Genomic DNA, 15,799 nt, shown 5'->3' with positions numbered 1-15,799 from the left:
CAAAGGGCGGTATCGTCAGCTGAATTAAACATGTCATTAGTGTTGCACTAAAAAAATGATAATAATAGTTTTATTTCAGCATCAACAGGGTGGAATACAACACTGGTGACGCTACAAGGGGCTAGCAAAAATCATCGAACGGCTTGACAAAGGCCAGCACCTCGTTTACAAAACTATACAAGGCAAAAACAACAGTGGACAATGAAATAAGTGCTAATAAGCAAAAGCCTATAAGCATAGCGATGGCTTATAAGCACAATTCTCAATTTATATTTAGATGACAGCGCTAAAAATTATAGAGGCACAAATCGCTCTTGCTACACTAATTATGGTTATCTTATTAGTGGAGGAGTTAAGAGCCTGTGGCAGCAAGTACATAGGCATTTAGTGGCCTTAGTTTGCACGGGTGTAGGGGACGTTCCAGGTACGACTGAATCATGTAACGTATGTTTTTGCGATAGGAGTTAGGGCGGTGAGTTTCTCTAGACAAGAGTTAGTTTTCTGGTATGCATCATAAAGTTTTAATAGAAGTGTATTGTACAAGTTTGGCAATGATTTTGGGCCAAGATTTTCAAATACAGGCTTTGTGTGGGTATCATATAGTTCAATGGCGATGATTCTCACAGCTTTTTTTGGGCAGGCGCTGGATTTTGGCAAGTTTGTGTCTGTCGTTATGCTCCATACCAGATATATGTTAATACAGATGAGAAAAGGGAATTGTATAAAATCAGTTTGATGTGCTTTGGTAGAAAGTGACAGAGGCATGTCAGAATACTCACTATTTTCGAAAGTTTGGAGTGGACAAGATTAATGTGTACATTCCATTGCATCTTTTCTTCAAAAAGAGCACCCAAGGATTTTATTACTGGTACCAGTTCTATTACTGAAAGACCAAGGTGCAGGATAATATTTGAATTAATTGGCTTCTTTTGGGGCAAAACAGAACTGCTTTTGTTTTTGAAGCAGAAATGTTTGCAGTTAGGGAATTGACCTGACACTTCGTATTCAATATATTGAGCACCTCACTTGCTTTTTTTGCAAGCAGAGGGAAACTGTAATGTGTCATAAATAAGCTGGTGTTGTCTGCATAAATTACAAATATTGAATTGGTGTTTGTATATACGTTGAAAAGCAGGGGGCCAAGAATGCTTCCTTGAGGAATCCCATGTAGTAAAGGTTTAAAAGGTCATGCTCCCAGGGAGCAACATCATTCTAGCGCCGTGTGGCAGCCAATAAGAAAATTATCGCTGTTTTGCTTGGCAAGGAAAGTTAGCCACGAGTTATGCATATAAGCATATGTAAAATCAGTTAAAATAATGCATTTTTTTTTTTCAGAGGTGTTAAACAGAGGGTGTGCACTTGACATACAGTGCATCTCGGGGTGATCAAATGTTATTTTGTGACTACCTTAATATATTTGCGATTACCTTAATTAATATCTGCTGCTGTCTTATTTTCCTCGTGTTTCCATCCTGCCAACACGCTGTAGGTCTTCTCCTCTCGTATTGTAGTAGTGAAGAACATTCTTGCTACTATCATAGGAAGAAATGTACACTTCAGTTCTGCTTGAAACATTACTTTCTCTTTTTTCTTGTACTACAGAACAGAGAAACTTTTCATTGTGCCATTGTTAATGGTAGTTGAGTATGGCACTTCCAGGGGGCAGGTAGAAGGTTTCTAGCAGCTTCCTATGGATGCTGCGGGTCTTTTTTGCTACTAACAGAGCCACACTTTAGTGAGCCGTGCAGCTATAGTCAGGCATGGCGATACGAATAAGAACAAACACTAAACAGAGCTACGGAGGTCAGTTATTGTTTTTCTTCAACTTGCAGACTCCTGATGACTGGAAAGAAGTGGAGAGGATGAAATTTGTTCAGAAGAAACCTGCTTTGCCTTCGGGTGACTCTCTAGAAATGAAGGTAAGTGCTTTTGTTATGGTCATACTTTTGGGCCATGTGAATAAAGTGACAGAACTCAACTGTAGATGAGTCACAGCCGACTGTGTTTAGTTGGGGTAGAAAACTGGCACTTGATTTAATGTATGCAGTTGAATATTTGTAAGTTTTTTCTCAGCAATAAAATTAATAGCTCCCGGAGGTGCATTTGTATGATAATATACAGGATAACTGTTCGAGCACATTCTCATGATAAAGAGGCCCAGGTGCCTTGCATATATGTGCCTTGCATAGGCTTCCAACATGGTTTTAGGAAAGGCTATTCGACTGTGACTCAACTGGTCACCGTCACACACGAGTTTGCAAAAGCCCTTGATAATAATGTTCAGGTAGACACAATTTTTCTTGATCTTAGCAAAGCATTTGATAAAGTTCCTCATGACAAATTAATTCAAAAATTAAAAAATATAAATCTTCCCGAAAGTTTGGTAGCATGGGTGTCTAGGTATCTAATGAATAGAGAGCAGTATGTCTTGATTGATGGTCATGCCTCAAGCTGTCTTCCTGTCACATCCGGAGTGCCTCAAGGTAGTGTTCTGGGGCCGTTGCTTTTTCTGTTATACATCAATGATATCGTCACTGTAGTTACACCCTCCACTCATGTCCGGCTGTTTGCAGATGACTGTATTTTATTCCGTGAAATCTCCAGCATGCAAGATCAAATAAAACTTAACACAAACCTGGACAATATATACAGTTGGTGCAGGGATTGGGGCATGGTTGTCAACGCAGAGAAAACTGTTTCCCTCCGCATAACGCGCAAAAAATCTCCATTCCAATTTCAGTACACACTGGGGTCATGCGCGGTGAACCAAGTCAACAGCTTCAAATACTTAGGCGTAACGTTCACTAGTAATCTTTCCTGGAACTTGCACATAGATAACATCTGCTCCTCCGCTTTTCGAAAGCTGTGTTTCTTGAGACACAAACTTCGTAATTCGCCTCCAAGTGTTAAACTTCTTTGCTACCATTCATACGTTAGACCAAAACTTGAGTATGCTGCTGTAGTATGGGACCCGTATACCAAAAATAACATTGATAAATTGGAAAAGATTCAGAGGAAAGCTGTCAGGTTCATTTTTTCAAAATTTCGTCGCACGGATTCTCCCTCTGAATTAATGGTTGCCAATAACATTCCCAAGCTTCAGTTAAGAAGACAAAAATTTCATCTCGATTTCCTCTGCTCACTTACTAAACATGAATTGGCTATCGACCCCTCCCTGTATATATCCGCCCTGACCACAAAACACACACGGCACCATAACCCTAGATCGCTAACACCATATCAAGCGCATACCGATACTTACAAATTTTCATTTTTCCCGCGTACCGTGGCTGAATGGAATTCCATTGCTGAGCCATACTTATTAGATACTGTATAGCCCCATTTTTTGTTAGTGTTGTTAATTGTGTGTTGGATTGGCAATGCAATGTCCGCCGTTTCATTTTTTGTCCCTTTTGCTATTTTTGTATTATTGTGCTATTCAAGTGCTTGTCTGCCAGGACCACAACTGTGGTCTGCAGTATGTATTAAATAAATAAATAAAATAAATAAATATATGCTGACGGATGCTTTATTATATGAAGGCCTTTTACTACTACAGTTTTATACCTCTGTGATTGTACAGAATGACTTAATCGCCACGTGACAGTTTCGAGCAAACCCAATTGTAGGACTCCCGCGTCGCTTCACTTGCTCATTGTACACAGAAGTTTTGTCGTTCTAGAAGCCTTTTTGCTTGGTACTTTCATATATGTACATATGTGATGCCAATTATCCTTTTCTATCATACTAATTAGTGTATTAATTAAGAATTTGTCATAGCACTTGTTCTAAAAATTTCAAAATTGTATTGTTCAGGCATCAATATGACAGATTGCTTGCTACAATTAACTCTTAAATGTTCTTCACTAACTTCTCTGTGTGATGAAAGTGTTTCAGTAATGAATGTTTAGTGTCAGTTTATAACAAAGGAATTTTTGTGTTGAATGCAATTTTGTTGTACCACTTGTGTGTAGGTGGATGTAGTATCGGTCTGTTAAAAAAAGCTCCATTCATCAGGCTAGCTCATGTCGTGCAGTATATTCGTCAGCGGCTACAGCGGACGGCCCAAGGTGGGCGGACGTCGCCTCGCTGGAGCCCTGTACAAGGGGACCATCAGCTAGGGCTGGCAGCTTTGTCCCCACCACTGTCCCCGTCCGTAGCACCTCCACCTCCTTCGGGCCCAATCCCCATCCAGGCCAGGCCAGGACGGACGCCCCCAGGGGCTCCCCGCATGCGCAACAGCGTGGAGGGACTGAACCAGGTTCTCTGAATTATGCACTTCGCTTGCACAACATTTGTTCACACTGTTAGGCCATGCAGACGATGCAAATGGATGTGCTTGAAAGCAACACTCAGTGATGGACGTGTAATTTTCCCATTTGTCCAGGGCACAGCTGGCATTGGCAGAGATAGATGTGGTGCACAAAATAAATATGCCATTGTTGTGATTAAAATTTGGGAGTTTGTTTGTGCAAGGTTCAGTCCAGCTATGTATCAAATATATAGAACAATATTTTGCCCTAAAGGAAGCGGAGGTGGAGAGGCAGTCCTCCTGCCCCTGCGTTACTGACGCTTCTGCTCAGTCATCTTTTTAGATCAGAATACCTGCTAAGAGGTCAAATGTTTTGAAAGAATAGAAGCACCAATGCAAAATGCGAAGCTATAGCCCACATGCAGTGCACCAAATCTGGGCTGTCTAGCGATCCGATCGCCGAAGACATCGCACGATGCTCCGCGGACGACAGCTTCTGGAGGCGTAGCCTAGGCCAGTGATTCCTTGTTGGATTCTTAATAAAGTTTATTGCCTACCTACCTATCATATAGCATATCTATATTAAATCTACATTGCATTCTCCGAACTCCCATTTTTAAGAAACTAATGCACCATGCCGAGTTCGAAAGCATCTGGCATAGCGGTGAAATTATCATAAGGAATGATGCATTTAATGCAATACCATTAAACACTTTTGTTTAAATTTACCATCATTTGTGGTTGTGCTCTCTGTATTGCAGGCTGTTTAAGAAGATTCACGCCTTTGTAACTGCTGGGTGCTGCAGGCCAAATGCTCTAGAAGACATTAAAGGGGCCCTGCAACATTTTTTGAGCATGGTCAGAAAATGCTGCCGATCGTTGGTTGCGGCTTCTAAGAATGTGCAAGCCAAATATTATAGCACTGCACGTGGCCTGAAATTTACAATAAATTCCCAGTCTGCTAAAAATCACTTCCTCTTCTCTCGATAAATGATAAATGTCGGAATCAGTGCTTCACAGGCTTAAGTATTACGCCATCAGCTGATTTCAGCATGCTAGTTACTGGAGCCACGCAGAGGGCCGCGACACATTAGCACGTGCACCATCCCACTAAGAAGTTGCACGTTCAAAGAAAAAAAAAAAGAACAAAGAAAAATCGCTCAAGGTGAAGAGGCCCACATGATGTACCTTCTTCCTTCGTGCTATCCCCCTCTGCTTAGCTTCCAGCACTTTCCTCGGGATGAAAGAAGAGAGAAAGCAATTGCAGCATGCGACAAATCTCTGCAACTCCGCTTGCATTGGACGGATTCTTAACATTTTTTGTGGGAGTCGGTTTGTGAGACAACAAGCGTCATTATTGAATTCATTTCATGTCTACTTAGAAAACTGTTGCAGGGCCCCTTTAAGTTCACCCTTGCACATCCAAATGCACATCTTTGCAACCTGACCTTTGTGAATACTATAGTGAGTCAGTCTATATGGGCAGCGCAGTCATGAACAGCACAGTGCAGTCATGAGGCAAGATAGAATGTATAGATGCAGAGGGCTGTTACATTACATGTTGTCTTTTTTGTACGCTTGTTATGCTGTTGTTTTCTCTTTCTCTCTCTCTATATGACTGCTCACTGGCGCGAATTCGTAGTCGATCATAGATAATAGGCCTGGGTTCTGAAAAGACCTTTTTTAAATGCAAAATTTGTTCTAAAATATTTTTGGCACTTGCTACACTTGCTCAGATGAAAATGTAAGGCACAAATGATGAATTAAGATTCACTGCAAGACAGAGCCGTTTGAAGCAGTTATCGCACAAATGATGAATTAAGATTCACTGCAAGACAGAGCCGTTTGAAGCAGTTATCGGTGGTCGAACAAACTACGATTCAATTGAAGTGTTTTGATGGGTCCTCTTGTCAGAATTGCAAGCCGAGCTTCAGCTGGAACATACCCTGTTGAACTACAGTTGAAAGTGTGTGAATAAACAGGCATGTTGCAGGACCCATATTCATTATCCTTTTTGAATGCACATTGTTCTCTTTCTCAAAAAGATTCATTTATGCATTGCCTGGAATAACCAAGCTCTTTGCCGAGCAGTACATGTTCAGTTGAAAGCTTCCCTTGGCTCTTAACTCTGGAGCTGTACAACTGACTACTATGTTTACTCGATGAAAAGCTGCATTTTTTAATAGTAAACATTTGTTAAACATATTTTTACGTCCATTTTCTTCTCTGTGTCCTTCAAGGAAATCGAGCGTCTGGTTTTGAAAGGCATCTCGGCATCAGGCACAGAAAACGAAGCAGAACTGGAAAGGGTAAGCACAGACATGCTGCATTCTGTTTGCCAAGTTACGGTTTACATGAATCGGAAAGCGTGTATTTGAATTTGAGTATACGTGGTAACAATTCTAATTGGCCACCTCATTTCTCTCAGATCTGCCTTACATTAAACGTCCATTGCATTTCACGCTATTTGTATATGCCGTTTACGTTTTGTCTCGGCGTGACTTGTTACTAAATGGAGTTTCTGCGAGGAACTATGATCTCTCACTGCATTCTGCTCTCAATTCACATTCACTGCCGGTGTCTCATTCTATGGTGTCCCCCAACTTTGCTTCTTCTTTTGTTGGTTTTCTGTGTGATTTACTGCTGGGTCAGTCTCATATAGGTGTCACGTGCGGCATGCAGAAGTAGGAGGACATTTTTCGTGTGCTTCCTACACTGCAGGTTATGGGTCCTACGCCGGAAGGGCACCGGGCACCCATTGCAGAACTCTTTCACTCCACCTGCAGTGTGGACACCCAGACGCCAAGCGGCAGTGATGGCAGCAATGGTTTTGTCGATGGTCCTTCCCGCCATAGCTCTTCTCGTCCCGACAGCCTAGGTAAAGGGCTGCCAAAATTTATTCACACTGACTACATTTCCTATGGAACTGTGAAGGTAAAACCGTCTAGTATGTTCTGGTCCCGGCATCATGCAATGTTATCACCTACTTCCCCTACTCAGTGTTGATGCTGCATGATGTTGTTCAGTACAGTCAAATCCTGCTGCAACAAAATTGGCGGTACGCGTGAAAAAATCATAGGGAAATTCGATCTAGGGACCACAAAATTTGGTAAGATCTGATAATTATGACTCGTTCTTTGGTCCCAACAAGTGCATGCATTTAAATCTCGCTAACTGAGATGTACCTGGCCATACAATGAGTGAAAATATTTTATTGCATATAACTTGATCAAAATATACAGAAAATTTGGAGCTAAGATCATGATGCGAATTATACGAGAATTTTGGTGCACAAGTTGGCTTCAGAGCACGACTTTACGGCAATGCAAGGAAGGCGACCTTGCGTCAATACGTGGTTATTTTTTTTTCTCCCGCAGTTTGTGGTCGTTGTGCCGGTTAAATGCAAGAGTGACTTATAGAGAAAAAAATATGATAATAAGACGACCATTGGAGCCTGCTGAGTGCACAGCGCTGCAAGTGGGCAAGCCAAAGCTTCGCTAGAGGCTAACTGAAAACTGCAACTGAAAGTTTTGAAGCTTGGCACTATGGTAGTCATAAGTGAACAGCAGGAAAGCCGCAATGGCTCGTGTCGTTTCTTTGGCTTCATTATCTTTAATCTAAGGCTTCATTAGCTGCACACTTTCGGATCGTATTAGGTATAGTTGGACGATAGCAACCGCGCTTTTCTGTGCAACGGTTGCGGCGAGCTACTGCCCTGCGCTCACTGTGCGCGTGACTAAAGAACCAAGTCTTTGCTATCTTTGTCCTCATCGTTACGGCAAGAAATGACTGGTTGGCTCGGTGCGCGTTGACTGCGCACATATTTTCGTGGTCGCCCATGATCGCGTTCAACACGACTGCATTTGTGTTTGCAGCTGTTGCGGCAGAACGCTGATACTAGGTGTGCTGGCAGGGTGTCTAGCAACCGGGAAAACCGGGAATTGTCAGGGAAATGATATACACCGGGAAAAATCAGGGAATCGTCAGGGAATGTTGCCAAAAAGAGAACCCAGTCAGGGAAAATGACTCGCGACTTGTTCCCCGGCACGGAGCGCGCACTCAACTCACCGTAATTGGCGCAAACAGCCAACGGGGACAGATCCAATCCAAGCCAGTGGGGCAGTAGTGCCAAGGTTGACAAGTTTGGCCTTTTTTTCTCTGTGGCCTGGCAACCTTGAGCAGTGCACGCTGGGCATGCTGGCTATACACTTTCGTTGTTTTGGACCACCTCTTCTGTCCGCCATGTTTTGAACGACGGAACCTTCCCGTGGCGGTGTGTTTTCATCGTTTTTTTTCTGAAGAGAAGCCTTCTCACTGACGATGTCGGCGGCGAGAAAGTGCTCCTTTAATTCGGACTGGACGAACCCGAACGTTTCGGAATATGCAAGCTGGATTAAGCCCGTGCAGAATGATCCTCACAGTGCTCATTGCACACTGTGCTGCAAAACGTTTTCTTTAAGCAACATGGGAGGAACTGCAGTTTCCAGTCACGCGTCCAGCAAGAAGCATCTTGCTGATTTGAAGTGTCGGTCGAGCGCCTCGCAAACTGGTATGTTGTCCTTTTTTACGCCAGCGACGAACGCTTCGGCCAAATGTAGCGAAGAACGGACAGTCGCGCCCGAGGAGCCTGCCCCCACCACAAGTGCGAAGACATCGATGAGCGGCTTTCTTCTGAAGAGCGCTGTGACAAAAGTCGAAATAATGTGGTGCTTAAACACGGTAGCGACTCACGGATCTTTTCGGTCAACAGCGGCGTCGGCCTCGCTCTTCCCTCTCATGTTTCCGGGATGTGAAGTCGCTGAAAAACTTCATCTAGGGAAGGACAAGGTAGGGTATTCGATTTGCCACGGTATTGCGCCTTACTTTCGTAAGAATCTTCTATCAAGCCTTGCCGGTGTGCCATTCTTAGTTGTTTGATTTGACGAGTCACTGAACAAAGTGACCCAGAAGCAACAGATGGATATGCTCGTCCGATATTAGGATGACACTACTGATGGCACTGTGAAAACGCAGTACCTAACTTCATGCTTTTTGGGGCACACGTGTGCGGAGGACCTGGCATCTGCATTCAGGAAGGCCACAGAAGAGCTCAAGCAAGCTAAGATACTACAAGTTTCAATGGATGGGCCGAATGTGAACATGAAGTTCCTGAGGTCACTGAAGAAGGAACTCAAGGAGTTGGATGAGAGTCACAATATCCTAGATATTGGAAGTTGCGGACTGCACCTAATGAATGGAGCATACACGGTAGGTCATGCTGCAACTGGCTGGGATGTGATAGGCTTTCTTCGCAGCAGCTACAACTTGTTCAAATGTGTGCCTGCACGTCGTGCTGCCTACGTCACCTTTACAGAAAGTGCACTATTTCCCCTCAAATTCTGTGCTGTCAGGTGGCTCGAAAATGGGAAGGTAATCACCAGGGCGTTAGAACTTCTTCCTAACCTGGTGAAGTTTGTGGAGGGCTCTGTGAAGGCAAAGAAGCAGCCTACATGCTCTAGCTACAGTGCTGTTGCGAACGCAGTGAGGGATCAGCTGTTGCCAGTAAAACTGGCCTTCATGCTGTCAATTTGTGAGGAACTTGAGCCATTTTTGGCAGAATTTCAGACTGACAATCCAATGGTGCCCTTTCTTTCAACTGCACTGCACAATATACTGCGGTCACTGCTTGCAAGGATTGTCAAGAAGGAAGTGCTTGTTGCTGCAGACACACCCACGAAGTTGCTCAAGATTGACTTAGAGAAGCTTGAGAACTGTATACCCGTACCTACCTTCGACATTGGGTTCGCGGCGAAGAATGAGCTCCGCAAAGTGCCCAAAATGCCAAAGCTTACTTTGCACCAATTCAAGAAAGACTGTGTTTCCTTTGCTAAAGCATGCTGTCAGAAGGTGGTGGAGAGGTCACCATTGAAGTACAAGCTAACAAGGGGTGCCAGCTGTTTGGACCCCACATTTGCATTGTCTACGGAGGCTGGCCCAAAACGATTGATCCTGGCACTTGAAGTGCTGTCAGAGCAGCAGTGGATGACTGGTCTGCAAGCAGAGCGGGCCCATCGTTCTTACATAGAGGTCTGTTCATCGAGCCTCAACCAAGAAAAATTGAAAAATTTTGACAGGAAAGAGCAGAGGCTGGACGTTCTGTGGCCAGATCTCTGCTCACATGATCACAAAGAGCTGCTGTCTTTTATCAAGATCATCCTCTGTTTGTCTCACGGCAACGCTGCCGTAGAAAGAGGCTTCTCGGTCAACAAAGAATGCCTCGTCGAAAACTTGAAAGAAGACTCGCTGATAGCACGACGACTGGTGCATGATGCCGTGTTGGCGGCAGGCGGCGTGGAAAAAGTTCTAATTACTGACAAGATGCTGCAGATGGTTCGGAATTCCTACAGCGTCTACAGCGTCAAAGAAGGCAGAAAGACGAGTGGAGTCAGGTGTTCAGAAGAACAAGAAAAGAGTGGCTGCTCTTGTCAAAGAACTGGAAGAAACGAAGCGAAGGCTGCTTAGTGACTCGCTGACGGAAGCTAGTCTCCTGCAAAAAAAAATAGATGCTCTTAGGAAGTAACAGATGAGTGCTTCAAGAACTCTTGTGCAGTGGCTGACACAAACAGCAGAAGCCGATGTGTGTTTGCATAGACTTTGTTCAATAATACTCTAGTCAGCGACTACAATTTGCGGTGAATTATTTATGTTTGCGCTCTAAATAAAACAAATAAAAGTTTATCCAATCCAATCTAAATAAAACAATGTTTTGTCGTCTGCACTAATGATCTTACATGTATTGCCGCCTATGCAGAGGTCAGGGAATTTCACTTGAAATTGTCAGGGAAAACCTGTAAAAGTCAGGGAACAATAATAATAATTCAGGGAATAATAATAATAATAATAATTTGCTAGACACCCTGGCTGGGACTAGTTTTATTTCTAGCATGACGTCAAAAACATATGGCGGGTGTTCTTGCCTGCTGCGGCCCGCACGTGCATGAAACCCACCAGCAACATCATGGGGCTTGGGCGATCTGTTGCCGACCATCTCAGTAGCGATAAATTTGGCGAGATGTGCGTGTGGTGACAGAAAGCGAGTCTCTGATGAAGACACGTTTGTTGCAATGCGGTCATGTGCTCTGAATGCCACGAGTCGTAAAGAAATGGCCGAGTTGATAGCAGAATTTTTTGGCAATCCTAAGCAAGTTTCTTTTCCTTACGGGGTGGTACTCGCGAAAACTTCGTTGAAGCATAAATACCCTTGAGTATTCTTTGGGACGAGACATTTTCACATTGTTTTCTATGGGCGTCTGAAGGGGAATTGAAAGTTACTCGTTGTGGCAGAAATTTCGTTGTAGTGGACTTCGTTATAGCGGGATTCGACTTATTTATTCCCGGTAAGCTTCAGACTTCTTAATGTTTATCGTCTATGTAATATTTTGACCACATTTGTGCACTTATACCATATCAATGGCACCTAGCTGTTAGGTTCCACTCTCTCATCAGTAGAAACAGACTACGCCGAATTCTAGATGAGATGGACTTAATGCAATAAGCCCCGATACCATTTTTGGCCGACAGAGCCATCACGCAAAAAGTACTTTAAAATTCACACCAACATATCAGCACTCGCTATGACAAAATGATGCTTTAGTGGTGAGTTATATATTTTTTTTAATTTCTATCAATAAGCCTATGCTTGTGAACTTAACAGCAGTAGAGGACTCACTAAATCAGTTTAGACTGATAAATTATTCCCCAAGTCTTTTGTACTTAAGTTCACACTCAAAGGTTCATTGTTAGAAGTGAAAATAAAGCTAGAAAATTTAGTTTTTAAAAATATTTTTTCTTTCAAAACTAAGAAATTTCGGGGTATAATTTTATTATGGCTGCATTGGCTCAATAAGTATTTCTCCAACATAACATGGTTTGTTTTTGATAAATTTGTTTTGCCATTTCAATTTCTAAAGTCAACTTGAAGATACTTTGAACAATTGAAAGCCAGTAGTGTACATCTGACTGGCTTTTGCTAGTAAAAAAGAGTTTTTTATCGTTTCCATTGAGATTTTAAAAAAGGACTGCATACTTTGGAGAAATTGAAGCTTTAATAGCGACCTAATCTAAGCTGTTTTATGCAGCTGTGGCACTGCGTGAAAGTTAATTTTTTCTGTTATTGCTACAAAAGGATAGTTGCACAGCCAAATATGGTGAGTAGTATAACTGAAATATCCATGCATGTGTGTTTTATTTCAGAATGTGATAAAAGTGCCTCCCCAGACTTGGAAGTGAGCGGTCACACAAGCAAGCTGGGAACCAGTCCACAAATCAACAAATTCCTCACAAGGGAGCCCCCCGATGGTTGTGAGAAGGTGAAGATCATTGATGAAGGAAGGTGGGTACACAGAACATCGGGGAAAGTGAGTCATCCCTGGAATGTAACCAAGTGGCTTTTTCCTATTGTTGCCTGTAGTTGAAGATAAGTCCTTGGTAGCCGGGCTTTCCATTATCCTGTTTTCCTCTTGCCAATAGACCTGAGCTTCTTGAGAGGATGAGTGTACAGGTCTTTGATGTTAGTGCTGTTGCGCCTTTGGGTAGCGTGGTGCGGACTCGGGCCATCCGAGTCCCCGGAGAGGACGAGTAGAGAAGCCGGGGAAGGAGAAAAAAATGTTTATATACAGTATTTACATGGTAGCGTGGTACAACATGAAAAGAGAATCACCCACGAGCGCCTCTGCGCTAGCGTTTTTATACATCGTCCGCCTTCCCAAGATCCCTTGCAAAGAAAATTTATGCGCAGGATACTCCAATGAGATCGTCGTCTTCCTCTCCGTCCCCGAAGAGGGAAAGCCAAACACCGCCTCCCTCTGAACCTAGGAAAGGGCAAGACATGCCCAGTTCGCTGTTTGGTGAGGGAGACCCCACGCGCCAGCGTGGCACCACAGTGAGATGACGTGGAATCCCATGCGCAAAGTCGCTCCCTGATGCAGCCAGGTTGACTCAAGCAAGGCAGAATACCCCGTACAGCTGCTGGGTCGACGCTGCTTCGGAGTGTTGCTCTCGGCGGCTGACAAAAGCTTGGCCAACGACTTTTGTGTCAAGAGGAGCCGGCGACGTGGTTTTTCCAGATTGTCCGCGTCCGTCGCCGTCCCGGTGCAGGGTTGACTCATCAACAGCTGCCAGGTGCCAGCAGGCCGCGAAGACCACGTGGAACTTGGGCGAGGCACAACAGCACCCCCGCCGCCAGATGATACATCGGGAGGTCGAGTTGTTCCATGCAGCTCGGCCGGGTCGATGTCGCCGACGTTCCGGCAAGGCTCTTGCTTTCTCGAAGGGCCTGGTCAAACTGGAATGCTCCAAGAGCTGGCCTCTGCGCCCCGCTTCGGTGAAAAGTGGGTGACAAGCTCCAAGAAACGACCTTTGTCAGCCACACACAATGCGACAAGCACCGCGTGCACGCCACTCTCATCGCCAGGCCTCCGATTTTACAAAGCAAACATCTTATCTTAATAACTTAAGCTCAAGGAAACAATGTGCATACCAATCGGGACAAGTGTCCAGTAACTCTTTCATACGTAACTCCATTTGGAATCGAGATAACATTATAATCAAGCTAAACAAGCAAACTGTAGAGCTCGGGACAACGAGGGAGTCAGTGAAAAATTTCTCTACGCCCTCACTGTAACACATTGAAAAAAAGTACACATAAACTAGGTAAAGGTAAACAAAAAAATCAAACAAACCTTCCGCGTCTTTTGACGAGTCAAAACGCTCGACTTAGGGCGTCTGCATTTGTATGAAGGCCACCTCTCTTGTAGCGCACCTCGAAATTGTGCTGCTGCAGTGCTATGCTCCATCTGAGCAAACGACCATTCTTAGGTGACATTTGGTGTAACCAGGTTAGTGGAGAGTGATCAGTTTCTATAATAAACTTAGAGCCAGCAACATAGCAGCCTAGTTTTCGTACGGCCCAAACAATGCAAGCACATTCTTTTTCCGAAGTGCTATAAGCCTCTTCCCTGCTGCTCAATTTGCGACTCAAATACAAAACCGGCCGCTCCTCTCCACTCTGGTCCGTCTGACATAGCACTGCTCCTAAACCGCGTTCGCTTGCATCACACTGAATAGTGAAAGGTTTTGCAAAATCCGGTGCCCTCAAGACGGGTTTCTCACTCAATGCGTGCTTCAGCTTCTGAAAAGCGTCTTCCTTTTTAGAGTCCCATTGAATGTTCACAGGTTCGGTCTTGCGTAAACTATCTGTCAAAGGGCTGGCAATCTCGGAGTAATTCGGGACGTAATGCTGATAGTAACCTGTGAGGCCGAGGAATGCTCTCATCTCGGTCTTAGTGCTGGGACGACGATAACCGACCACCGCGGCTACCTTGAGTTCGGACGGTCGACGACGCCCATTTCCTACAATGTGCCCTAAATAGCTTACTTCAGCACAGCCCAAATGACATTTCCCTCTCTTTACCGTAAGACCTGCATTTTTGATCCGTTCCAAAACCATCCGAAGGTGTTCAACATGGTCTTCCCATTTGTCCGAAAATATCGCCACATCGTCTAGGTAAGGCAGCGCAAATTTCTTGAGCCCGTGGAGAACCTTATCCATCAGGCGGCTGAAACAATACGGCGCGTTCTTGAGCCCAAAGCTCATCATCAAAGGACGAAAAGTGCCCAGGGGTGAGATAAAAGCAGCGTATCGACTCGCGCGCTCTGTCAAAGGGACCTGCCAATACCCCCTAACAAGGTCTAACGTAGAAATGTATTTCGCCTTAGACACTGTCTCTACCCTCTCTTCAATGTTAGGAATAGGGTAAGTCTGGTCGACTGTTACAGAGTTCAGGCGGCGATAGTCCACGCATGGCCTTGGATCACGGCCCGGAATCTCAACCAAAATCAAAGGCGAGGTGAAATCACTGTCTGCTTCGATGATAACACCTAGGTCGATCATGCGGTGAATTTCGGCCTCTAGTATCTCTCTCTGTCTAGGTGACACCCGATACGGCTTACAGCTGATCGGCTTGTTAACCATCAGCTCAATGTCGTGCTTAATCACATCCGTTTTGCCTGGCTTCTCGGAGAAAACGGTAGCGAATTCCTGTATTAAAAGCTCTAAATCTTCCTCTTGAGCCTTACTTAGGGTGTTCCCTGTGTCTACCCTATCGGACAATGTGCTGCTGACCGTGCCATCGGAAAGACAAAGGATTTCCGCGCCCTCATCCTCAGGAACATTGAGTGCAAGGTTTACTACTGCTTTTCGTCGCATGTAGGGTTTCATTAGGTTACTGTGATACACTTTGGGGCATTTCCGGCCCCACTTTACCTCGTAGTTGGTGTCTGAAAGCACTGACAACACTGTCGCTGGTCCCTCCCATTGTACGTCCAGCTTGTTTTTTCTTGAAGGGCACAACAGCATCACCTCATCGCCCACTCTAAAGACTCGCTTTCGAGCTGACTTATCGTAACGGGCCTTGGAAAGCGCCTGTGCTGCGCGCATGTTGCTCTCCACCACTTCGCGTGTAGTCCCCAGTCGCCCCAATAAATCCAGTACATAGGAAACCACATTAG

The 15,799-nt window shown here is 44.5% G+C and overlaps 1 protein-coding gene and 1 pseudogene across 1 annotated transcript in view; both read left to right on the top strand.

Annotated features, from left to right (window-relative positions):
* The window catches only part of LOC119185791 (protein FAM117B), a 129,693-nt gene that overhangs the window by 109,437 nt on the left and 4,457 nt on the right, over window positions 1-15,799 (top strand). Inside the window, exons 3-7 of the mRNA XM_037434669.2 lie at window positions 1,833-1,919; window positions 4,037-4,261; window positions 6,493-6,561; window positions 6,974-7,130; window positions 12,485-12,623. Of these exons, the coding sequence (XP_037290566.1) occupies window positions 1,833-1,919; window positions 4,037-4,261; window positions 6,493-6,561; window positions 6,974-7,130; window positions 12,485-12,623 (677 nt within the window). The remainder of the gene's footprint in view (window positions 1-1,832; window positions 1,920-4,036; window positions 4,262-6,492; window positions 6,562-6,973; window positions 7,131-12,484; window positions 12,624-15,799) is intronic.
* LOC142814253 (uncharacterized) lies at window positions 8,448-10,882 on the top strand (annotated as a pseudogene).

The sequence above is a fragment of the Rhipicephalus microplus genome, chromosome 1 (assembly GCF_043290135.1).
Source record: "Rhipicephalus microplus isolate Deutch F79 chromosome 1, USDA_Rmic, whole genome shotgun sequence".
NCBI classification, from domain to species: domain Eukaryota; kingdom Metazoa; phylum Arthropoda; class Arachnida; order Ixodida; family Ixodidae; genus Rhipicephalus; species Rhipicephalus microplus.
Note: the sequence above shows the minus strand (reverse complement) of the source record. Positions and strands in the feature narration are given on the sequence as shown.